Source organism: Hemitrygon akajei, chromosome 5 (genome assembly GCF_048418815.1).
Source record: "Hemitrygon akajei chromosome 5, sHemAka1.3, whole genome shotgun sequence".
In the NCBI taxonomy this organism is placed as follows: Eukaryota; Metazoa; Chordata; class Chondrichthyes; order Myliobatiformes; family Dasyatidae; genus Hemitrygon; species Hemitrygon akajei.
The window spans coordinates 181,456,106-181,483,108 of NC_133128.1; the positions used below are offsets into that span (position 1 = coordinate 181,456,106).

Consider the following 27,003-nt stretch of genomic DNA (forward strand, 5'->3'; position numbering starts at 1 on the left):
GCCCATAATAATTAAAATAATCAGACACTTAACCCAGGGATGGTCTACTTTTTAAAGATTATAATCCAGTCTCCATAGCCAGCCTCTAAGTCATCAGGTTCTGGGGATTTCAGTTCTCAGTCTCATTATGTTCTCCAATACAAAAATCTCTGTTTTCATTTGTTTTTAAAGCACTGCTTTCAAAATGTGTGCCGAATACTTATCTCTATATAATGGAAATGTACCAACGCCATTCAGAAACTGGAAAACCATTAAACAAGCTCAGAAATTTAATACTTCACACATTTATTCAGTTTATAAAGCTGAACAATTTTGGTTTAGTACCTTTATGAAAACTGCAATTAAAAAAAGCTACAATCCATGATTTGATAACAAGATTTTAACTTAGCATTTCCCCTTCAGGAAATTAATACATTTTATTTGATTAATCATTACTGAATACCCAGTTGTATCATTGATTAGTCACTTTAAGCAAAACAATGCTGCAATTTAAATAATTAGATTGTGTACATTTTATGCAGGAAGCACAATTGCAGGAAACTTCCTCTTAAAATGTAGAAATTTCTGAAGAACTTTCATAACTTTCATCTCCAATTTGTGTTTGACATTTAAAGTCAAATTTTCAAAGGCAAACAGCAGCTGTGCACAACCTCACCTGCCCAGGGACAGTGTTGCAAAGAGTCCTTTCTTCTTTGTTTATAATTATTACAAATAAAGCTTTAAAATGTTTATCAAATTATAAAGCCATTCACAAATTCACCCAGGTTCTCAGTATCTATTTGATATTCCACTAACAATTTCAAGCAAAAGTGAAAAATGAATATAATGCTTTGCCTTTATATAAAGACTTGCTGTACTGGGATGCCCCTTCACAGATTCCATTAAGTAGAACTTCTTGGTGTTCTACTTTCAAATCTATCTTGTTCATCTTCAGAATCTTCATCTGTGGCTGTGAAAAATGAATTTTGGTACATAATGTAGTCTGATACACATGAAGAGAATTTGTAGTCTAAAAATTTTTGTACTACATTTCACTGGTCAGCTTAAACAGACAATAGCAAATTTTAAGACAATTCTATTTAAATTTCAAGAATGATTCCTGCACCCATGAAAAAGGTGATTAAATAGATTACTATAATATGGCAAAGATTAACCAACAGGCTCAATGCTCTTTGAAACTTGCTACAACTTATTCACAGCTCATCCTATTGGTTCTGAAACTGCCACATTTAAAGCTATTTCCACTCATGCATTTAGGCAGAATATTCATCACCAAGTTGGTCGGCAAACTTATGATATCACGGCACCCTCAAAACAATGTGCTTTGAATTATTATTTTTTTTTAAAAACCTGAACATTCTTCTCCAAGAATAATCAGTTTCATCATGCAACTGAATCCCTTTGTTATTAGATTTTCAGAAATCTAAAACTTTAGAAGCTTCAAGTCACCATTTGAATCACATCTTGCAGGAAAGTCAGGCAGGATCTACAGAGGGATAAACAGTTGATATTTCAGACTGATAACCTTCATCATGGAGAGCCAAATAAAACACAGGTGGCGGGTTGGAAGATGAAGTAAGCAGCTGGGAGGTGATAATAAGAGGTAAAGGGCTGAAGGAGGAATGTGATAATAAAAAAGCAGTGGACAATGGAAAATTGGATTCAGCAATGGTTTAACAGAAGACAGTAATGGTAGATGGTTGTCTCAATGATTGGAGTCCTGTGACTAGTGGTGTGCCACAGGAACTGGTGCTGAGACTGCTGTTAGTCATCTATATTAATATGGTAAACGGGATCAGAAAATTTATAGATGATACCAAGTCTGGGGGAGTAGTGGACTGAGATGGAAATAAAAGCAAAGGCAATTAATGCAGACAAATGTGAGGAATTGCACTTTGGGAGGACAAACCAGGGTAGGACTTGCCCAATATAAGGCACCGAGGTGAGTTGTAGAACAAACAGGACCTGAGAATACAGATTCACAATTCCTAGTAAGTGGTGGTGTCACAGGTGGATAGGGTCATAAAGAGCTTTTGGCACATTGGGCTTTATAAATCAGAACACTGAGCACAGGAGTTGGGATGTTATGTTGGAAGTTACACAGGACATTTAGGAGTCCATACTTCAAGTGCTGTGTGCAGTTCTGGTCACCTACCTACAGGAAAGATATCAATACGACTGAGAGAGTGTGGAGAAGATTTACAAGGATGTTGCCAGGACTTGGAGTTGAGTTTAGGGAAAGGTTAAAACAGGTTAGGATTTTACTCCTTGGAGCATAGGAGAATGACGGGACTACTTAAAGGTATACAAAACTATGAGGGGTATAGATAGGGTAAATACATGAAGGCTTTGTCCTCCCCTGACACATGTTTGGCTGAGACTAGTACTAAAGGTCATAAGCTTAGGGTGAAAGGGGAAATATTTAAGGGAACCTGAGGGGGAACTTCTTCACTGAGGGTGGTGACAGCGTGGAATGAGCTGCCGGCAGAAGTGGATGTGGGTTCAATTCCAAAATTTATGGAAAGCTTGGATAGGTATATTGATGAGAGGGTCATGGAGGGCTATAATCTGGATGTCAATTGATGGGACTAGACATTTTTAAAAAATGGTCAGCATGGACTAGATGGACAGAAGGGCTTGCTTCTGAGTTGTAGTGCACTATGACTACAAGTGAATGTGTAAAGTGTTAATGGTGCTAAAACAATTAATGCAAATGAAGTGCAGCATCAAGTTGAAGGATAAAGTATTCAGCTGACATTCTGGATAAAAATCAATGTTAATCCATTTTTGACAAGTCAGTAGGCTAAATAAACATCATTACATATCAGAAAACCAGATTGTCTCAGAAAACTAAAAATGGCTCCCCATTAAAATGGCATAATAGTGCAGTAATTTTAAGTATTATTTCATCCAAAGGAATGTAAGATCTCAATGACCAGCTGTATATGAATGTCATGTAATAACCAAAAGCCATTCATCACTAAGAATCTAAATTAGTCCAAAAAAAAAAATCAAAACCAAACTGCAGGAGGAACTTAAGTTTCTTGCATTTTCCAGAAACACACTGTTCATCCAGCAGTTTCTTTATGAAGACCAGAGTCGAGGATTTGCAGATTTTGTATCAATTAAATTCATCACTGGCCAGATTGCCACATATGTTGAGTATGAATAATCTGCCCAGGTGCCAATGCGAATAGGGGTAGGGCCAGCTATGGATTGGAAAGTCCATCCTTGTACAATTTTCCCCAAACTGTTAGGCATTTAGCAACCCATCAGCACACAAGTATTAGAAGTGCTCCCAGTGACATTCAATTCTGAGCTTCAGAGAATGGGCCACAAGATCTGTCCATTTCCTGACCTACCATTTCCTTACCAGCAATTTTGCTGTGCCATGGCATTCCAAGCCTTTATATACATTTTTTAAAAAAGCCACAAGTTTCTATTCTATAATAGCCCCTTAAAAAAGGGATGCATTATTCTGAACATTATTTCTTAAAACTAGCCTCTTTATAATCTGAAGTTTCAAAAAGACATCCGCATCAGGTCCTGGGTACTTCCTCAAATTCAAAAAAAAAAATCAAGAATACAAATAGAGTCTTCACAGCTAGCTTCTTCGAACCCATTACACCATTCGATAATATCCTGAAGATCCTTCCAATCTAAGTTTCCTTAACACTTTATTCAGTCAATGTCTGAAATTATTGGAACTTTCTGAAAAAGAAGTTTCTTCAGTCAAAAGATAATCTTTATTCAAAAGACTCTGTAGAGTTCCAGGCACTATCTAACCAACATTCCTTCTCAGCATCTCACAAACTTCAGCAAGCTCTACAGAATCAAGTATATGCTTCCTCAGGAATGGATATTAGAACTGAACAATCCTCCAGTCATCTCAAAGGCCTGAACAGCTTCAGGGGAAGAAAAATCCTTATTTTTACTCCAGTAAAAGCAAATCCACCATGTCCAGTAGTTTGCTATTTAATTGCAATTTTCTACATTGTATGCATCAGCACTCCGATCATCTGTAGACCATCATTTAACAGGATTTATTCAATCTTCATACCAAAATCTCATTTTCCCAATACACTCTAACCATCAATGTTAATAAACTATCTTCACTATATCCTGTCAAAAACCATAATTTAAGTTTGGAAATGGACAAGAACCCAGCAATAACTAATAATGCGTTACAAAGAGTCACTGTGTGCATTCTGAATTTGATCCGTTCACCCTGTTTGAATTCTGTAAAATGTTTGTCCATGTTTTCATTTTTTCTTCCAAAAAGTAGTTTATGGTGAAAATTCATGTAGAGGGGAAATTATCAGCTTTTAACTTCAGCAATATTCTTCTGTTTAACAGAAGTTGACAAAGAGTATGCCATATTATTTTTAAATGGGTGAAGATATATATGTTGGCTGACAGGTTCTGTATGTATGGTCAAATGTAGACATTATGAACATTGATAACAATACATCACAGCTGTGACTAACTGAGGGTTACAATGCATTTCTAAACAGCCTTCACTTCTGTCAGGAGGATCAGGAAAGAAGTGACAACTTTCTTTGGGGGGGGGGGGGGGGAGAGACAAAGAAAAAGTTCAAACAGCCTTGTAGAAACAAACATTTTGATTTGTTCACACACTTCTTAATGGCAAAAAGAAAGCTTCCACATTCCTTTTGCCATTATGTCCAACACAGCACTAAATGCACAATCCACTTAGTAGGCAGCATCTTCAAACAGCTTACAGTACTCTCCACTGAGATCATTCTACCAGTAAAATGCAAATATCCCCAAATCAATGGTCAAGGTTGACATTTACATCTAGCCAGTCTACATTCCAATTCACAGACTCCTTCAATATTATAACATTGAATGATTAAGGTTCACATAGTATTGTTGAACACAAACTTTTATGTTTTCCGATACATCTTGAAAGACCAAAACTATATACCTTAGAAGAATTTTACAAATGTTTACCAATTCTTACTATTTTATGCTATCATTAACAGCCCTTCAGTCCTCTGACAAAAACTAACACTGAAGATGGTTTGAAATATCAGTAACGTCTCCAGTACTTCCAGAACTTCAGTCATTCTGGTATACATTCAATGCCAAGTGGTTTTTCCATTTTTGGCTTTCGGGTATATCAATGCAAACAGACAAATCTAATAAGATCTCTTATTTAATTTACCTTAACAGCAAATACTACTACATAAATAAATAAGTTAGTGACCTATAGTACATAATTTACAAAATGCTGTCAAGCATACACTTTCAGAATGATCCATGATTGGATTTTGTAAGTCGTATCAAATAACTGCACTTGAAGCCTATAATCTGGAGAAACTTATTGTAAGTGGAAATCAATTACACCACAAACTCCACTATAGAGTATACAAATGAACAAGGCAAATAAAATTGAACTAGATAGAAGAATCATTTCCATGCATATTCCAAACCAAAAATTAACCTTAAAATGAAAAACCTTGAGAAAAAGCCTCATCTCATTCAAAACAACAAAACCTGCAGAAACAAGAGCAGGATTATGATTGAGATATTATTTCAAATTCCAAGGCACTGATTGCGCTTCTAAAATGCTAACTTTATAACCTTCATGCTTTACTGCAGAATTTGTTGATAAGGTACCAACGTAGCACAACTTTCAAAAGGAACAGAACAAGTTAGTCAAAATCCAGGACATTATATTTAAAGTCAATGCCACATATTGGAGTTCAGCAATATAAACTTTCCTTTCTCAATATTTTCCTTGCAGTTCAAAATTGAATAACTAAGTGTACATTTACAGCAGCAGCAAAAACAACTGCCCCTGATGTGCAAGTTTAGACAATTGTCAAGCAACACGATCATGGAAGGTACTGTTGCTGGAACATTGCTTTTTTAAAAAAATCTGCATGAGTACACAGATTTTGAAGACTGTTCACCTTTAGACAAATTTTACCTATTACTGAATATGAATGCACATATAGTCTAAAGTTACATTAACTATCAAGCAAAAATTCTATAGCAGTATTGACACTTCCTAATTACACTCCAGTACTATCATAAATAAAATGCAACCCTAAAAGCCACTATGCCCGCAGAAATTCAAAGCAGAAAAAGAATATTTTCTCTAGGCACTGAACAATAGTTTTCCTTCCTATCTATTAGTACATTTTAACTGGTGGCTGGTGGCACTGTGGGCTCGAGAATGGAGGTTCCTGAGTTCGATCCAGTGACACACCTCTCCCAAGTGCGCTCTCGAGCTCGCAACTCGACCTTGTAAAAAAAAAACACTGCCACCTCCAGTTTAAATTCCCATGCGGAATATTATGGAGGATCAAATACCCAAACCCAACTGGTCTATATCTTACTGCCATTGACACCTTTGAGTGTGGAGACACCTGAACAATAACAGTACACTTCAAACAGATTGCTGGAAGGGAAGCTTATGAATGTATTGCTATCAAAAGTATCTTATACATGCAAAATATTCTTGTTACTCTTGACGCCTATTTCAGAAAAATTTCTCTTCCATTCCCCCCCCCCCAAGGGTTAGGAATGTTCATTACTGGCCCAAGGAACAAATTTCAAAAACTCTGCCTTGCAGCATTTGCAAAATGGAGTCAAGATAGGTACAAGTTAGCAAGAATCAAATTTCACAGGCAGGGAATGCTTAAAAAGCTGGTCTGGAAAGGAAGCAGAGCCCATGGACGATACATTTCATTGAATGTACATTTTCAATGAAGAAAAAATTGTGGGACAGGAAAACTCAAACCTACTAATATATAGTCATTTATTACAAGATATTCAATACACACAAAAAAAAATCGATAAATGGCAAATATAAAAAGGACTTCATTAAAATTGAGAAGTTCTTTTTAATCAAATGCAAGCATATTGCAATTTTTTTTGCAATTCCTTTATGAATAAGAGGAGCAGAAGAAAGACTTGTTTGGAAATTAGCCTATTAGCAACAATAAGGTCAGGATAATTCTATGCAAATACTGCAAATGAAGTATGCACAAGGTCCAAACACTCAAATGATAGATACAATTTCAAATCATTAATCAACATTAGATAGGCTGAAGTTCCTACATTTTAGTGAGCAGCAGCAGAATATGGGACTATGGGAATAAAAGTTAATTTGAAGAGTTGCAACCATAAAAGATGTTTAAAACAAAGAATGGTAGCGGCCAGTGAAAATAGATGATATGCACTGGATGTAGAAACTTATGCAGTGCATGGCGTAGCATTATGGAGCACTTCATATTGAGGAAGGAGGACCATGGACATCAAGTACTAAATAGCACTTTGGTGCTTCAATTAACTTAGAAATGAGGAAAGGGATTTTTTTTTTTATAAAAAGTGTTGCAGTATGATTTAGCAGGTATGCTCAATTATTATCTTGCCTATCTAATCATGCTTCTTATTACAGTAAATGAAACTTAGTAACATCATGGACTACATTATTAATGCTGGTATTTTAACTATTGATGAACGTATCACTTGAACAATATTGGCCATTTTGTTTCTCCCCCCCCCCCTCTGCCCCAACAAGAGGTGACAATTAGACAGTGTTTAAATGGATTCTTCTGATATTGTAACACATTTTGGAAAACTAAAGGGCATCCAATATACCGGGAACTGCAGCAATGTGGGAAACTTAAATGAGCTGCTGACGAAGATTTTAAAAAATCTGATGTGGCCCTGTTATCTGTTCAGTTTTAAAGATTCTTTTAACCTTCATACATAACTTTTACATTCCAAAAAGCATTTTGTCTGAGATTTATTTGCAATTTCAATGTGAACAGTTTTAATAGTTTATAATTAACAGCACATTCCAAAAGGCCACAAAGCATTGGATTGCCCAAGTCAGGGCATATGGGCATCCGATAAACCTACTTTCAAGATCTTGTATGTGCTGCTGTAGGGTTCTTGCCATGTGGATGAACTGAAAGCAAAAAGTGGACAATGTCAAAACCATATATCTTCAGCCTTTGTACCAAAAGGGTGGAGGGAAAACTCAGAAGCACAATATCATCCTGCTGGTAAATAACCTTGTACAGTTCTGTCGTGTCCAATTAAAAAGTTCAAAACTATACAACCATACACCAAACATGAAGAATAGATAAAGCATTCTCTAACACATGCAGAAACTGCACTAGTTCAAAGACTGAAATAAACAATTGCACTTTAGTGAAGTGAAAGGGTTGTAAAACAGAGCTATCAAATAAGCTTGTTTTTTGTATTTTAATTTTTAAAAAAGGACTGGTTACTCTCCTAGCATTCCAGATGGATTTTCTAAATATTGATCCACAATTAGAAAACACTTAAATATCCTGATAACAAGTTTACTTCCAATTTGATAATATTAATAAAACAGATTACATGCAGATGGCGGCTAGTTTAATGACAAGTTTAATAACCAAATGCATTGAAGTTACATCATTTAGATATGTCAACAATCTATTATAACTCATGCTCACCTGAAGTCTGGTCCTTGATTCACTTGTACCACCCATTATCTCAGAAAACCTCTGCTCGCACAGATGAAGTAAAAGGACAAGGTAAAGACCAGAACTGATATTACGCTGTGCCTAAAATCATAAAAAGTACAAATGGTTATGAAAATTTCAGTTTAGTGCAACCCACTTTCTTCTGCAGATGTGTTACATTTTGACCATACAAGTGATAACATTCTAATACCTTAGCGAAGAGTTAACTAGTTTGGTTCCTCTGTTCTGACAATTGAAACCTTTATAAAGTTTCCAATAAACTGCGAACATTATGTTGTTTCGTGGACAACTATATTCCAATAAAAGCACAATTTAAAGCCTCAAGCAGTGTACCAGTTGAACAATATTCTAGAAATGAGAAACATCTGTTTAAAAGCTCGGACACCTGTTCATGGGTTCTATACAATTCATGAACATCAAAATCTTCCAAATCCAGCTGCAACTTTTCCTTGCACAATTCACATGTGATGACAGCAGTCAAATCAGCACCTGCAATAAATTCAGCAGACAATATCCATTTAGTGCATTTATTTCACATCCTTCCCATTCATTTATCATGTTCACCATTCACAATGTGTAGATAATTGCTCTAGTCAATATACTCTAATGGGTCTGCATCTCAAGTTTAAATACATTTCTTGCCCATGAAAAGATTGCAATGGGAGGCAAACCTCCCAGCCCAGTTATCTAACTATACAACACACACAAAATGCTGGTGGAACACAGCAAGCCAGGCAGCATCTATAAGGAGAAGCACTGTCGACGTTTCGGGCCAAGACCCTTCGTCAGGAGTAACTATATATCTAACTATACATTTTCTTTAAGTGGCATTGTGTTTCATTGAGTCCACTTGTATAAATTTAGAAGTTGGTTAAATCAGTTATTCTAGATCAGGAGAAAATTTTGAATACTTTAAAAAAAAAAATCTGGCTCCTGTAAACAACTAGACCAATGGTAAAAATTTGCTCCTTCTCCATTTCCCAGTGAAAGGCAAGCAATCTCCTTAATTGCTACCAATACCAGTGCTCTATAACCCACTATTTTACTTTACATCTTAAGGTGGAAGGTTTAATTCCAGCTAATTTTTTTTGAGAGATCTGAGAACTTGGAGGTAGAAAACAAGTGAAAAGATTCCACATTTCAACTTTATTAGATCAGGGAAGGGATAACACTTTGATAAAATTTCAAAATCTCATAGCATTACCAAGTATACCATCTACTCCCGAGTTTCATTACACAGAATTTCATGGCACTCTTCACAAGTCACTAAGATGCCCACTTTACCTGAATTTATTTTGGATTGCAACCATTTCTTTATACATTCTTGATGAACATATTGCAAGCTGCCAGTGCAATTGCATGGTTTTAGTAAAGGATTAGATGATGTTGATCTAGCTCCGACTTGGCAAATCCGACAAATATCCTCTTCATCATCATCAGAATCTTCTAAAAGTAAACTACAAAAATCAACACTTTAAATTTCATTCCATTTTTGATTCATTGGCAGTAAGGGCTGCAGCAATAGTATAATTTTTTTTTAAATGACAATTCACTCTAAAGTACCACTTTTACAATTTTCCTTTCCACATATTACATGGTTTTATTGTTTATATTGGGTTCGAGAGGCATTGTTCATTTCACATACAATTTAATTTGTATGAACATCACTTCCTGTATGAATATATACTTGTATCTATATTTCAGTTCCTGTGGGGGTTAATTTGGATTCAACTTGAAGTGCACAGTGGAAAGACATCCACCTCCATCCTCTATGTGCCCTTGAAACAGCAATATCCGAGTCTTAAGTTTTGTTAATACTGATACACATTTTGTAGACATGCTCTGAAGTACAATGTTTATTGTTTATCGTTATTAAGATATTATTGCACCACGAGTTTACACAGCATAGTCATGGAGAGTTGCATGTGTCTATTTCCTTGGTTAACACCAATCACAAGTATCAACAGGTACACAATTCTATACTGATTGAATTTAATACATATTTTATTTAACTTTCTACAGTTTCACAAGTCAACTCTCATTAAAGAACCCTGAAGAAAGCCTTTGTCTCAGGTGATTTTTGAGTAAGTGTTTAACTCGCTGCCTAGCTTTGCACATCAACACTGAGGGCAGTAGAATTGCATTTATTTTTCTACTATAAACTGGAGTATATTATAGCCATAAAAATGATGAGAAAAGCCTATCTTATAAAAGATCAGATATTTTGGACACATTACAAAACTGCTTCAGTGGCATCATTTATGAAGCCTCCAGCTGTATTGAAAGCAGTCTCTTGGTTCAACTCAATTTATAAAATAGATAGAATACCAACTAAATTTGACAGAAAAGTTGTGGAAATCATTTGAGAAAGCTGGACCATTGCACTTGCGTAACATCCTAGTAAAGATTTCACTGCTAACAGTGTTTGGGTTGTTGTTAGAGATAAGGGGTGCTTAGGAATGTAGACCATTCCAATCTGGAGAAAAGGCTGGGGAAGCATTTTTTTTGTGCCCAACACTGGTGGGAGTTTTTTTTCCTTTGGCAGAAGATGAAGAGTGAAGATGCTGGAGGGGACTGGTTGCAGGATTCAATGGAGCCAAGATGCAGGTATCTACTGGGGATCAGTGACTTTTGAATGATTTGAGCTCCAACCTGTGTATATTTGACTGTTCAATTATAATTATTGTTTTCAAAAAACTTTTGTTCCCCCCCCCCCTTTCTTTGCTCTACTAACTCTTTTGTTAAGTTAATATTCATAAATACACTTTTTTAAAAAAAATGTATGTGATCTGTTATTTCCTGCAACAAGCTGTAATAGGGCATTACAGTATTCACACAAACGGGGGCCTGGGTGGGCGAGACATCTCAATTTCATGGATTTAGCAGGACCACTAAAACACACGAGGCCAGAGAAAGGTGGGTTTCACAGTGCTGAGTTGGGAGACTGCCAGCGAGGGCTAACAAGCCATTTCCTGAGACTCCTGGGAAGAATGTGAGTTTCACCTGCATTTCCATTAAAGAGCAAAGTGGCAACACCTGTAATCCCAAGATCAGGAAATAGTTTTCAACCAAGAGAAAAATTTAGAAGGCAGGAATTGAGGAAGTAATTGTTCAATCCTTGCTCCTCCCCCACCACCTTTCTTTCCCGTCCTGAAATGCTGACTATTCCTTTCCATGGATGCTGCCTGATCTGCTGAGTTCCTCTGGCATTTTATGTATGTTACTCCAGATTTCCAGCATCTGGAGAACCTCCTGCATTTAGGAATTGAGGTATTTCAAAATATAATCAACCCAGGAAACTTCAGGACTTCTCACTTCTTTCACACAACTGCTTAGTTTTTGAATTTACAGATTCTCTTTCTGCCAAGGGCACCAAGGAATGAAAAAGCTCCTGAGCAACAGTACTGTTGTTAATCCTTGCAATATGATAATCTCTCCTCAGGTGTCATTATTAAAAAACATTTCTGAATATTCTATTAAGCTACAAAACTGACAGCAGCATTCTAAAACTAAAAAAAAAATGTTACTACCCTAGGTGTTACTATGAGGAATATGTATATTTGAGAAAGAATCATAATCTGGGCAGTTGTAAAAGGTCTCACAAAAATACAAAGGACTGGGAATGGACTGAAAGCAAAGCAGGGTAGAGTGCTGCTCATAAGTCTCAGAAAAAGTTGAAAAACTATTATACCAGAAGAGGTCCAGAAACATATTGGATGTCTGTTACATTTGAAGTGTACCAATTTTCCTTAGAAATCCACTCTTTAAGAAGGGAGGAAGACAAAAGGATATTACAGACCAGTTAGCCTAATCTCAGTGGTTATGAAAATGTTGGAGTCCATTATCAAGGATGATGTTTCAGGGTACTTGGAGACTAACGATAAAGCAAGTCAAGGTCAGCATGGTTTCTGTAAAGGGAAATCTTGCCTGACATATTAGTAAACAGATCTTCGAGGAAGTAACAAGCAGGGTGGACAAAAGAGAGGCAGTGGGTGCATTTGATAAGCTGCTCAACAAGATAAAATCCTATGGCATTACAGAAAAGATACTGACATGGATAGAGGAATGGCTGACAGGCAGGAGGCAGCGATTGGGGAATGAAGGGAACCTTTTCTGGTTGGCTGCCAGTGACTAGTGGTGTTCCTCAGCAGGTCAGTACTGGGACTGCTACTCTTCACATTGTCAGTGATTTTGATTATTGTATTGATGGCTTTGTGGCAATGTTTGCAGATGATATGAAGATAGGTGGAAAGGGTAGGTAGTCCTAAGGAAGCAATGCAATTGCAGCAGGACTTGGACAAATTGGAAGAATGGGCAAAAAAAGTGGCAGATGGAATACAATGTTGGGAAATACATGATAATGCATTTTAGTAAAAGGAACAAAAATGCAGACTATTATCTAAATAGAGAGCAGGTTCAAACATTAGAGGTGCAGAGGGACTTAGGAGACCTAGTGTGATTCCCAGGTGAATTTACAAGTTGGGTCTGTGGTAAAGAAGGAAAATGCAATGTTGCCATTTATTTCAAGGGGAATAGAATATAAAAGCAAGGAGATGATGCTGAGCCTTTACAAGACACTAGTCAGGCTGCACTTGTAAGTACTATCAACAGTTTTGGGCCCAAATCGCAGAAAGGGTGTGTTGTCATAAGAGAGACCAGAGGAGGCTCATGAGGATTATTCCAGGAATGAAGAGGTTAACATACGAGGAGGGCTTGGCAGCTCTGGGCCTGTACTCATTGGAATTTAGAAAAATGTGGGGGAGGAGGAAATCTCAGTGAAAGCTACCAAACGTTGAAAGGACTAGATAAGGTGGACATGGAGAAGACATTTTCTCTGGCGGGTATGTCCAGAAACATAGAAAACCTAGAGCACAATACAGGCCCTTCAGCCCACAGTGCTGTGCCAAACATGTATTTACTTTAGAAATTACCTCGGGTTACCCATAGCCCTCTATTTTTCTAAGCTCCATGTATCTATCCAGGAGTCTCTTAAAAGACCCCATTGTATCTGCTATAGAGGGCAGAGAGAACTGTGCCCTCTACAGAGATCTACAGTGCACAGCCTCAAAATTGAGGGGCAACCCTTTAGAACAGAGACAAGGAGGAATTTTCTTTTAAGCCATAGAGTAGTGAATCTGTGGAATACTCTGCCACAGACAGCCATGGAGGCCAAAACCGCAGATATATTTAAAGCAAAAATTGATAGTTTTCTATTAGTCAGGGCATCAAAGGTCATGGCAAAGAGGCAGGTGGGTGTGGTTGAGTGGAATCTGGGATCAGGCATGATGGAATGGCAGAGCAAACACAATGACCTGAATGGCCTAATTCTGCTCCCATGTCTTATGGTCTAACTCAAATACACCTTAAAAGTCCCCAATTCAACTCATACTGCAAGCTACATATGAGCTGCCCAAGAAATCTTCTGTAAACTCAACTATATCATTCAATAAAGCATACCCCATTTCAGGTATGTACAGAGAATCAAACCACAATATCTCCTAGTTGTAAACAATGCCACTTTTATTGGGACTCTGCAGTCTTAGAGAGTCATATTGTCATTGATTAATATGCAAGCAATGATGCAGCTTGTCAAAATTACTGACTGAACTTATAAATTATAACCGAAAGTTAGGTAGGGAGGACTGCATTTCTCTGCAATTCACGTGCCTAGGTCAAGTACAAATATCAGTAAGGAACTGATTTTTGGATTTTCTGATTTTCCAGGAGTCATTTAATCAACTTCATAATCTCTGGAAAAAGCAATTTTCCACAGAGGTGAAGAAAGTGAACATATATTACCCTGACCATCAGGCTTTTGAACCAGGGGGTGATAATTCTTTCAAGGACCCATCACATGCTCGATATTTATTTCTTATTTATTATCTCCCCCACCCCCCTTTTTGTATTTGCAGTTTGTTGTCTTTTGCACCCCAGTTACCACTCGGTTGGTGTGGTCTTTTATTGATTTTATTATGGTTATTGAATTTATTCAGTATGCCCGAAAGAAAATGAATCTCAGGGTTGTATATGGTGACATATGGACTTAAGATAATAAATTTACTTTGAAAAGTTCAGGCTACATGCCTTTCTTCCTCCAAAAGTCATCCAAATATGCATTAATTTAATCTTCAAATGGATCATATTGTATCATTTTCTTGTACCATTTAAGCTCAAAATCTCCTGAAGGTCATAGGTAGAGCTTCCCTCCCATTGTTCAAGCAAGCCAGGTTATATTTCAATTTCTAGTGCTGTCTATAATGTGTACATTCTGAAAAAATACTGATTTCCTTCAGTTGGTCCAGTTTCCTTCTACATTCCAAAAAATTGGGGAACGGGGAGGGTGTGTGCATGTGCAGGATATATGGAAGAGAAAGTTGACGAGGAATATTGAAAGGTATTACGCTACAAAACATGTAATGGTCAGCACAGACTCAAGTGGGCTAGTTAAAAAAAGGAAGTTTAAGTTCTTGTGTTTCCAATTCCATGAACTAAAACAGCCAGGAAAGATTAGGCGGCCATTCAGTGTCCATGGAAAGAGAAACAGTTAACATTTTTAGTCTGGGATTCTGTAGAATGGAGTAATAAAGGGTCTTGACATGAAACTTCTGCACAGTTTCTCTTTCCCTTACTGTGTTCATACCCTGCCACCACAAACATTTGTTGTTTTTATTTCAAATTTCCAGCATTCTTTTTAAAATTTTCCATCGCAAGGGAATTTGGATCGTGGTCGTGTTGAGGAGTTGTGAGGAACAAAGACATTCGCTTTCTCTCTAGCACCATGTCCTTCCCACTTCAATTTTTTTTTTGAGGAATTTGATCATTCTTCCCTTAATTCTCTACCTAAAAGCCACTCAATGTAAATGGAATACGAGAGCAGATCAACAAATGAACATTTATGAAACTGTTTATGTTGAAATGCACTAAAATATACCTTTCTTGTATTTTTCTCAGTTTTTCAGGATCCTTTGAAGATGTACTTGCATTTTGCTGCTTCTCTTGCTCAGAATGCCCTCTGGTTGGATGTACGAAGTCTACTGCTATCAGAACATCAGAAAAATCATGTTCTGGGCCACATGGCATAGAAAGGCAAATGAAAGAATTGGACAAGACTTCTCTAAATTCTGCAGTATTTCTTGTTTGAAAAGTTTCTGGTGCTGCATTTCGAGTTGAGCTGCCTGCAATAGGCGAAGGCAAACTATTGAAAAGCGGTGCTGCAGCACCACGAACAACATCGGATTGCTCACTGCTCGAATTCTGAAATGCCCCAACTGCTCTTTGAGGGATTGGCAACTTATCTTCCCTGGCTTCATTTAAGATGCAACTGGATGCTGCAGTTTCATCCCTTCCTTCTCTTCTGGAAAGAGTATATCTACTTTGTAGTGAAGATAACCATGAACTAGTATTGCTATTTTCTGAATCATCTGGACTTAAATTTTCTTGACCCATACTGAAGTTTTGAGATCGCAAAGCAGTTGATGGTCCTGGTCTTCTCCATCTCAAAAATCCAAATCCCTCAGAAGTTTCAGGGGACTGATTCTGGGAAAAGTTGTTAACAGTTCTGCCAATGGCACTAGGCTGTGCCAAGTTTTCAGGCCTCTCACCACATGATGCATTATTAGATTGCTGAAAAGTATTTGCCCTTTCAAGAGACCTTGTACTTGAATGACCCCAATTAGAGATTCGACTGCCAGAGAAAGTTGAAGACATGCTAGATGCCAGACGAGACAACAACTGTCTAGGTCTACACCTACTATTAGAAGATTCTGATGCAAAATTATTTAGGGGCCTTGGGTGTAATAGAGAGGTATTTCTTTCAGATTCAGAAGTTTCAGCTCTGTGCACGAAACCACCTTCTACACTCCTTTGCATTATTCCAACACCAGTTGAACAACTGTTGCTGTCAAAAGATCTGGAAGAATTTCTGGAATCTCTGGAGAACGTAGATGGACTGCCTGAAGATGAAGAAAGTGCTTGACTTAAGCTGGATGTGGTACGTCGTAAAGATCCAAGCAATGTCTCTCTTGGTCTTGCACCCTGTGCATATGATGATAAAACTCTTCCAAAACCTATGAAAAATTTAAAAAATTCAAGCAATAACTGAAAATACATTTTCTGAAACAGCTTTAAATATTTAAAGCAAGTCTTTGTACCAGATATTCAGTTAGCAGAACAAAACCCAAAATCCATTTAGTTAATAATAATTTTATGGTTACAGCAATAACATTGCCATGTAGGCTAACAGGGTTTTGCTGGCTAAAGGGAAAAAGTTGCTATTTTCTCCAGTTAATCTAGCATGTATTACAACACATTGAATTTTAAGTCTGATATGTTGGTTATCCAAGTGAGGAACTGTTCTGTACAATTCAGGACACTGACACACACCTCAAATACTAAATCCTGCAAAGCAATCAAGACACTTTTCTTTGAATACTATATGGTTTCACCTCTCTTATTGCCATAATATAGGTACACCTTTGATTACAAAACTATAATGATACTCTATGGGTCCAGTTTTGATCTGCAACCTATACTATTGATGAGTTAATTCAGGAGCTGATACTGAACATTTGCAACAGCACAAATGGGTTTTCAACTTTAGCCAGTCACCTTGCAGATAACAATCAAAGACAAAATCTTTATTGAAAATTCTATGCACAAAAATTGATATGATATTTGATATTAATATCAGCATCTCCAATTGGGAAATCAACAAAAGTAATAATATTACTTTGAAAAAGAATTTGGTATGCAATTATTCAACTTTCAAATGCCACTTTTCTAAACAGATCAATTTTCAAGTACAATGGATTCCAGTTAATTGGGACACATTGGGACCAGAACATTTTAGTCCAATTAAGTGGCTGCCCAGTTAGCCGAAGCTATATGGAAATATAGTTAAAGATATAAAAAAAGCTACAGTTCAGCTGAGTAACAAATGTCTTTGAATGAAACACAGAACAAGTTAAATCACTAACAATATTACTACAGTACTATAAAACTGTATTGGTTCCTAATAGTTAGTTATCGACGGAGGACTTCATCCAGTGTACGTAATGAACAAAATCAGCACAGATACCAAGTGTAGATAATGAACTATCTTCATACAATGCTTTTGACTACTGCATAAGCCAAATCTTCATTTTCAAGATGATTGTCAATACTTTTGAATTCTTTGTAGTTCCTAACTTGAAGTAGTGAATAATTTTAATTTTCACTCCTGGCTGTTTCTGGTATTTCCAAGCCTGAATGCTTGAAACTAAATGAGCAAAACAGTTGGGAAGTTGTCTTACTGCTCATTTCTAGACAGGTATCAGTGATAAAAAAAAATTGCTTTTTGAACACAAACACATGCAACTAACACTATCTTAAAAAAACTACTTGATCAGTGTATGATCCAAGAACATCTAATGGCCACACAAGTGTGCACAACTGATGCTAGTTGGAACTTATTCAGCAACAGTCTCCTGTGCCAATTAAGTGGCAGAGTGTCCCAAATAAACAGAGAATCCTGGCAACTTCCGTGATTAGATTTCGCTCTTTAAAAGTTGTCCCAAGTAAGTGACTGCCCCAATTAATCAACAGCCCAATTAACTGGAATCCAGTGTATTATGTACATGAACACGTTCCTCAATTTCTTCAGAACAATGCAAAATGTAAATTCAAATCCTAATACAGATACAGTTTTCACACCTCAAGTAACAGAAAATGTGCCAATAGCACATTGATGAAATCATATCAGTTTTCTGTATTTGTTGACCCTACAAAATAGATTGTAAATGACATAATGAACACTTTGTTATGAAAAGAGTAAGATTTAAATGTTTTAAATATTCAAATTCTGCACAAATAGTTATCCCAGTAAGTTTCACGTTTTCCTCCCAATGACACAATTTCGTGCATCAACAATGAATTATTCACAAATTCCTAACATTAAAAACATAAGCTAGTAATCATAACTATCACCTTCGCCATGACTGGATGCAGTCCTTTCCATCTTTGTCTCTTTGCAGAGTGCAGCTTCAGTTCTTGATGTTGAGTTAAATGGTATTTGTGATCTTGGAAACTGATTCTCCCAAATCGAATCTGAGAAAAAGTTATCCGTTTTGAATTTTTTTTAAATGAAGAAAACTAATACAAGATAGGAACCGGACACAAGAATACAACAAACAAGCTGTGTTATGCAGAACTGTAATATTCACAATGGATATTTAGAATACCCAATTTGAAAATTGCCGATTTACATACTTAACAGCATTCTACAGCTTAAAGCATACAGTCAAATTTGCCACATTAATGCAGAGGTGCTGGCAAAAGGCCTATTTTTGCTAGTCACTGAAGAGCCTTCAAATTGCTTTTAGTGTTTTTGCACAGAAATCCAAATCTTTTGAATCATTGATTAAAAAATACATATACTGGAAACTACCCTCTAGAAATTTAATTTTATTTAATTTTGCTTTAAAACATGAAATTTACATTTCAATCAATGAAAGGAATTTGCTGCATAAAAGCCATCTGAGAATAGTAGTAAAGCAGGTTAGATGTGCTAGCATCTGCAAGCTCATTTCAGATTTGAGTTTACACAGAGGAAAGGAGCAAGCTGGTCTGTGTGGTGTCAACAGCTGATCATCCTTTAACTTTTGTGGAAATCCATAGTGGTGTTACATTAAGCAATGAAACTCAAAACAAATTTATTACATTCAAATTATTGTTGATGTCCATGAATTAGCCCACTCAGTTGGCTGAAATAACTCCATTCAAACTATCAAAAAAGTGTTAATAGGTTAAAAAACATGCTACATTTAGTGTGTTTAGATTAAAGTGAATTTTGAAATATTCATGATTATTAGATTCAATTCAATTGTTTTTTGGTTTATAGGAAGTTAAGATACAAGTAGCCAGTTTTATGCATTTATTCTAGTTTAGGCAATTGCACCATCTCTTAGGGGCAACCAGATCACAGTCACCTTCAGTTGACACTGTAACAAATGTTTTAATATGGTACCAGATAACAAGATCAAATTTTAATCATAGGGGGCTGAATGGCTTCCTTATGTTCCAACTATAATCTCTACAGTTAGTCATTTTAAGCTTAATTAACATCTAATTAGAGGAAGGAGGTCAGGTATGACCAGAAAAGTCTGTGTTGCCTTAAGGCATTCATTTAGTTTATTATATTTTCACTTTAGTAATTCGTTTGTAATCGTTTTCTAGTTAAAGTTAAGGTTGTTTAAAGTAAATTCGTTGTCTGTGATATATCGCAGCATGCGATAACTTCACACCCGGTTTCGCCGCGTCTTGTGGGAAAATACCGGTTTGGAGAAACGGGAAGGAGGGGGTTGTGTGTGCAGGATCAGCGCGAGAAAAGTTTTCTTTCTACGCACTAGAAACATCAGAGAAGCAACGCCGTAAGTTCATAAGATAATCGATATGTTGAAGTAAAAATGTTAACGCTGATTCTGTTAAAAGTAGTGACGGTTGATAGTTTATGTTCTTTGTTATTTAAAGAGTTGTGGATAGTTTGTGTTGAAGTGTATTTAAAGCCAGTCGATGGCGTAGGTAGATTCTGACTGTATGCTGAACTTTAATGTAATATAGTTGTTGTAGTTTTACTTTTGCAAGTATTTATGATGCAAATGTGATGCCAAAAATACTGTATATATTTTGTATTGTTTTATCAACAGTTTTCAGTCAATGTGGAAGAGGGAACAGTAAACGGTTAATCTTACTGGGATCGCGCCTCATTGACTCGGTTAATTTTTCAAAAAAATTATTTATTTATTTATTTATACGCCTGTGCGAGAACACTACAAAAGTCCATTTTACTTCTTCCTACAAATTTATGGCCAGGCGTCTCAAATCCCTTCCACTTCACATTTTACCCAACAGAAAAAACAATTTCAGGTAACAAGCCTTTTTTCATAGGAATTAATCTGCTTTGATTTAGGGTGACACACCTGTATAATTAACTCAAATTTTCTTCACCTGCTGAGCATTTCTAGCATTCCACTTGGTTTCAGACTTAAAGTTGATATTCCACATCTCAATCTGAATGTGGACTCTTTCTCCACAATACTGGTACCAAAAGCAAACATACTTGGACAACCTTTGTCTAAAACTCATTAAGTGCATTCCCTCGTCATATCTACTTTTCTCTTTGCAAAAACTTTCACTTTCCCAGCTTTGAAAGGCCATCAATTTGAAAACACACAGTTGTCAGAGCTGCTGGATACTAAGAATTTTCCAATTTTTAAAGCAAAATGTTATATTTCTCTTTGTAGATGCTGAGTATTTTGAGACTTCGTTTTATTTTATTTGCCAGCTGCTACAATATTTTATATTTAGGTCACCAAGTAGATTTCCCCATCAACTCTTACCACTGTGGATTTTTTTTGCTGTGCACAAGTTGGTTGCCATATTTCTTATGCTGTAATGGATATCTGTAAAACACTTGCTAAATGGAAATGGCAAGTATTGCATCATTGCAAGATCTCACCTCACTGTCAAGTTGGATGCATTTTAACTGCCACCTACAATACAAGCCAAATAATCTGCTCTTCAATTGCTCATGTAGAGCAACAGGTAGCCCTTGGTCCCTTTACAAGCTCACCTGGTTCACTGAAAAATTATACCACTGTGCAAAGTCTAAGGGGGAGGGGAAGAAATATGTAATAAGACAAAATGCTGGGGAAAAATCTATTTAGTCAGCATCTGTGGAAGGAAAATTATTTAGGTTTCTGATGAGGAACCATTCAAAAGACTCAGATTGAAACAAGTTAGTTCAGATAGTAGCAAAGGTGCAGGGGAACGGACAGACGGGGGGCAGTGAAAGTGAAGAGTAGGTAGTGTGGTGAAGGAAGGCTAAACAATGGGTGGAATGGAGAGGTAACTTCATGTTCAGCAGGCCAGCCCACACATTGAAGCAAATAAAAAGTAATCAGCAAAATAAAAAAGTGGTCCTCAAAAAGGAGCAAGTTATCTCAACTCAGAATGCAACCGAGTCCAAGTTTCAATGTGCCTAGATGAATGATGTTCATCTAAGAGCTTGCATAGTTGTCTCCTACACTGTTACAATGAGACCCAGACAGATCAGTAGAATGGCACATTAAAATGAGAAGCAACTAGAATTTATGAATATTTTCAAATCCAGACATTCCAAAAAGTAATCACCCAATCCGCATTTGGCTTCTCTAATGTAGTGGAAGCCACACCTTCAAACACTAAACAAATACCTCAGTTGTCACAGACATTATAAACACAGTTGTAGATGTGCATGTCCCCACGAAATGATTCAGTCTTTCCCAACTAGAAGCCCTGGAAGAACCATGAGATTCACAATCTGCTCTGGGCCAGATCAGTGGCATTCAGGTCTGGCAACCAACTAAGATACAAGAGATCCTAATATGATCTATGGAAAACCACGTATGAAGTGGCAATTCTGGACCAAACTTGAATCACTGAAGGATGCTCGACAGCTGTGACAGGCCTTGAATACTATTACCTCCTACAATAGGAAACCAAGTAACATAGATGACAACAGAGCTTCGCTCCCAGATAAGCTTAATGCTCTCTATACTTGCTTTGACTGTCAAAACAAGGAGGAACCTTTATGGATTTTCACAGCCCGTGATAACCCTGTGATTTCAGATGGTGTCTGATGTGAGAGCATCCTTCAGCAGGATGAAGCCATCCAGCCTAGCTGGCCAAGTACTATATACATGTGCTCATCAACTGGCTGGAGTGTTCACCGATACCTTTAGCCTCTTGCTTTGGCTATAAAGGTAGTTGCCTACTTCAAGCAGGCTTCAATTATTGTAAATTCTGGTGTATAAGCCAAGAATTTGGCCCTAAATTTTGGTCCTAAAATTACGGGGTCAGCTTATACAGAGGGTGCCAACTTTGGACAAACTAATACACGGAAGACAGGTCGTATTTATTGGCTGTTTTTGAGTCAAATTTGTTCCACTGTCGACAGATGAATTCTTTGGTTTGTTTAAACTCACATCTAGTGGCTGGAGCACGGATGTCAAACCACCGGGGATGACCGTATTTTCAGCTTTCAATGCTGCTTTTGTCTCACCTGACAAGTGCACTTTGAACATGTCCCAGACAAGTAGTGACTTTTCTTTCCCGAAACCTTCGAGACGTCAACGCCACACCTCTTTAACCCACTTCGTACATCCAGCAGCGTTCTTGAATGTAAACACCCCCACCACGTGGGAATTTTCTGAGCAATCTTTGTTTTTTGTCTCAACACAAGATCACGTCTATTAATAAATCTGGTGCACCAACTTGGCACAGCTTTGAAATTTTCGCTGACCTCTGTTTTTTGGCCCATTTCAACGCTTGAACTCGAATCATTTCTCTGGTAACAATGTATCCAGACGATCGCTGGTGATTCACCCACTCTAATTTCGAGTTCTGGCCACTGGCATGTTTTCCTGAGGTTTGCACATTTCGTCTTTGGCATTTCCCTCAGCGTGTCCTCTGCCTTTCTCCACTCTCTCACTTGCTTCTCGTTTACATTGAACTTCTTAGCAGCTGCAGAATTATTCGCTCCTTTAGCAAAATCAACAACCTTCAGCTTGAAGCCAGCATCATACTGCATTTGTTTTAATCTTTTGTACATGGCGGTCGCAAACTCAATACTGAGTACACGTACTGATCCCGCCACCTCGTGTTATGTTTTAACGAGATTACGATGGGCACTAAATGATTTCGCAGGGGTTACAATTCTGAGGATTCTTTACCATTGGGAACCTAATCCAAAACTTCTCTCCCTGATTTATTTATTAAGAATTTGCTTATAACACTCTACAATGTGTAGGCTTATTTTCTTAGCAGGTACTGGTTCACAAAATTTCCAGGTTCTAGATCCTGCAAAGCAGAGTACTGGCATGTGAGATCTTGTGATCTTTTCTGCTTAAATCAAAAACCTCTACAAAAAGGGTTGGCTTATACAAGGGTAACATGAAAAAGTCACTTCTTTTAACCTTGAAAATGGGGGGGGGGGGGGGGCGGGCTTATACACCAGAATTTACAGTATACTGACACCCAAGAAGAATGAGGCAATCAGTCTCAATGACTATCGTCCAGTCATACTTACGATTTAGTGCTTGGAGAGGTTGGTGATGAAACACATCACTTGTTTCCTAAGAGACTTGGATCTGCTCCAATTTGCCTACTGGCACAACAGGTCCACAGCAGATGCCATTTCATTGGCTGTTCACTCAAGTCTTGAACATCTGGACAGCAAAGATGCTCTTTATCAACTCCAGCTCAGCATTCCCATCATCCCCTCAAAATTAATTGGAAAGCTTCAAGACCTTGGCATCAATACTTCCTTGTGCAACTGGACCCTTGAATTCCTCACTTGCAGTCCGTAGTAGTTTGGATTAGCAACATCTCATCCAGGATCTCCATCAGCATAGGTACACCACAAGGTTGTGTGCTTAGTCCCCTGCTCTCCTTGCTTTATAGTTATGACTGGAAGGCTAAGCACAGCTCCAATGCCATATTTAAGTTTGCTGATTGTTGTTGGAAAAAAACCCAAAGGTGGAGACAAATCAGCATATTGGAGGGACATTGTCCGAGTGGTGCCACAACCACCTCTCACTCAATATCAACAACAAGAACAAGATAATATTTGATTTCAGGAGGAGGACACCAGAGGTCCATCACTGGGGACTTCAGAGGTGAAGAGGGTCAGTAACTTTAAATTCTTCGTTATCATTTCAAAGGACCTGTCCTGGGCCCCAATATAATTACAAAGAAGCACAGCAGCACCTCTACTTCCTTAGATGTTTGTGAAGATTCAGCATGACATCTAAAACTTTGACAAAAACTTCTATAGATGTGTGGTGAAGAGTATGTTGACTGATTGCATCATGGCCTAGTATGGAAATATCAATATCCTTGAATGCAAATTCCCACAAAAAGTAGTGGATATAGCCATCATCACCACTGAGCACATCTACACAGAGTGCTGTCGCAGGAAAGCAGCATCCATCAAGGACCCCACCACTCAGGCCATTCTCTCCTTCTATTGCCATTAGGAAGGTGGTACAGGAACCTCAAAACCCACACCACCAGATTCAGGAACAATTATTACTCCTCAACCATCAGGCTCTTGAACCAGAGGGGATAACTTCACTTGTTCCATCACTGAACTGTTCCCACTACTTATGTACTCACTTTCAACAATTCTTCATCTCACATTCTTGATGTTTATTTCTCATTTTTTTGGTATTTGCACAGTTTATTGTCCTTTGCATGTTGGTTGTTTATCTGTCCTGTTGGGTGCAGTCTTTTATTGATTCAATTATGTTTCTTAGATTTATTGTGCATACCCACAAGAAAACAAAACTCAGGGTTGTATATGGTGACATTTATGTACTTTAACAATAAATTTACTTTGAACTTTGAAATGTAGTAGACAGAGTCAAAATGCAAGTGAATATTCATTGTCTGTGACATTTGCCTAACAGGTAATGTTCCTCCCACATAACCATTTTCTCCAATAGTTACATCATGATGATCCCTTCACCTTCATGGACTAAATACTCGTGATTTGTTCTCTCAATAAACTCAAGGCACTCCTGCAAAGACTACAAGTAGTCATTGAATTTTCAAACCATGGTGCTGCATTATGAAATAACAAGGTGGAAACTGAGCAAATCAATAAAGGCCAATGCTGAGTGCCCAAAGAGTAAAAGGATAGAAAAGATTAGTTTTGAGGCATCTGTAGAGACAGAAATGAGTGCGATTTCATCAGTCAGAAATGTCAACTGTCTCTGTCCACAGATATTGTCTATTCCCAGCATTTCCTGGCTCTATCACACAGAGGTCAACAGAAAGGTCAGCTGAAGATGCAAGAGCCAGAAAGCAAGTGAGAAAGCGTGGCCTAACAAAGCAGCTGAACAGACAGACATACTTTATCAATTCCGATGGAAATTGGGTTTCGTTACAGCTGCACCAACCAAGAATAGTGAAGAAATATAGCAATATAAAACCATAAATAATTAAATAATAATAAGTTAATCATGCCGTGGAAATAAGTCCAGGACCAGCCTATTGGCTCAGGGTATCTGACACTCCAAGGGAAGAGTTGTAAAGTTCGATGGCCACAGGCGAGAATAACTTCCTATGACGCTCAGTGTTACATCTTGGTGGAATGAGTCTCTGGCTGGATGTACTCCTGTGCCTAACCAGTACATTATGGAGTGGATGGGAGTCATTGTCCAAGATTGCATGCAACTTGGACAGCATCCTCTTTTCAGACACCACCACCAGAGAGTCCAGTTCCACCCCCACAACATCACTGGCCTTACGAATGAGTTTGTTGATTCTGTTGGTGTCTGCTAACCTCAGCCTGCTGCCCCAGCACACAACGGCAAACATGATAGCACTGGCCACCACAGCCTCGTAGAACATCCTCAGTATCGTCCAGCAGATGTTAAAGGACCTCAGTCTCCTCAGGAAATAGAGACGGCTCTGACCCTTCTTGTAGACAGCCTCAGTGTTCTTTGACCAGTCCAGTTTATTGTCCATTCGTATCCCCAGGTATTTGTAATCCTCCACTATGTCCACACTGACCCCTTGGATGGAAACAGGGGTCACCGGTGCCTTAGCCCTCCTCAGGTCCACCACCAGCTCCTTAGTCTTTTTCACATTAAGCTGCAGATGATTCTGCTCGCACCATGTGACAAAGTTTCCCACCGTAGCCCTGTACTCAGCCTCATCTCCCTTGCTGATGCATCCAACTATGGCAGAGTCATCAGAAAACTTCTGAAGATGGCAAGACTCTGTGTTGAAGTCCGAGGTGTAGATGGTGAAGAGAAAGGGAGACAGGACAGTCCCCTGTGGAGCCCCAGTGCTGCTGACCACTCTGTCTGACACACAGTGTTTAAGTTAAGAACCAAGTTTAAGTTGGAATAGCAAGATGGTTTTGTTTATATGGACAAAGGCTTGTGGGCAGAATTTAAGATTTGAGATCATGAAACAGCCAAAAACTGAAAATTCAGAATAGTAAATGAAGAGGTTATGGTGTACTGTTTAAAAACAACAGGGGCCTAGATTAAGGACATACTGAGGACTTAACACTTCAGCTGGGAAATTAATTTTGCCATTAGCAAAACCTAGTCTCAATATTGGTGGCCATGAAGTTAGTTACAAGGTAATAAATTCAGACAAGCCTGTTAACAACACAAATGACTTTGTAGTCCTCAGGTGATCACGAGGACTTGCATTTAAATTAAGAGCCTTCTTCCAGACTAGTCAAGCAACAATTTGTTATAGTCAAACTCAGAGTTGTACGTTTTTGCTCATATTCAGACTGCAAACCTCCTTTGGAACATCCTTGTTCACTGATAATATGGTACTATACATACAGTAATGAGTTTGCCAGTGAGATTCTTGAATATTGACTCTGGATACCCATGAGTGTCAAGGAAATCTAGTTACCTCTAGCAAATGTTTGATCAGTTCTTTATTG

At 37.8% G+C, this 27,003-nt stretch overlaps 1 protein-coding gene across 2 annotated transcripts in view; it reads right to left on the reverse strand.

Annotated features, from left to right (window-relative positions):
* Positions 1–264: 264 nt before the first annotated feature.
* marchf7 (membrane-associated ring finger (C3HC4) 7) overlaps positions 265–27,003 on the reverse strand; it is a 54,865-nt gene continuing 28,126 nt past the window's right edge. For both annotated transcript variants that reach the window (XM_073047385.1, XM_073047386.1), the window contains 7 exons: positions 18,477–18,596; positions 15,445–16,579; positions 9,798–9,970; positions 8,899–9,002; positions 8,484–8,594; positions 7,900–7,948; positions 265–949 (listed from right to left, as the gene is read on the reverse strand). In XM_073047385.1, the coding sequence (XP_072903486.1) occupies positions 882–949; positions 7,900–7,948; positions 8,484–8,594; positions 8,899–9,002; positions 9,798–9,970; positions 15,445–16,579; positions 18,477–18,596 (1,760 nt within the window). In that variant the 3' untranslated portion in view covers positions 265–881. The remainder of the gene's footprint in view (positions 950–7,899; positions 7,949–8,483; positions 8,595–8,898; positions 9,003–9,797; positions 9,971–15,444; positions 16,580–18,476; positions 18,597–27,003) is intronic.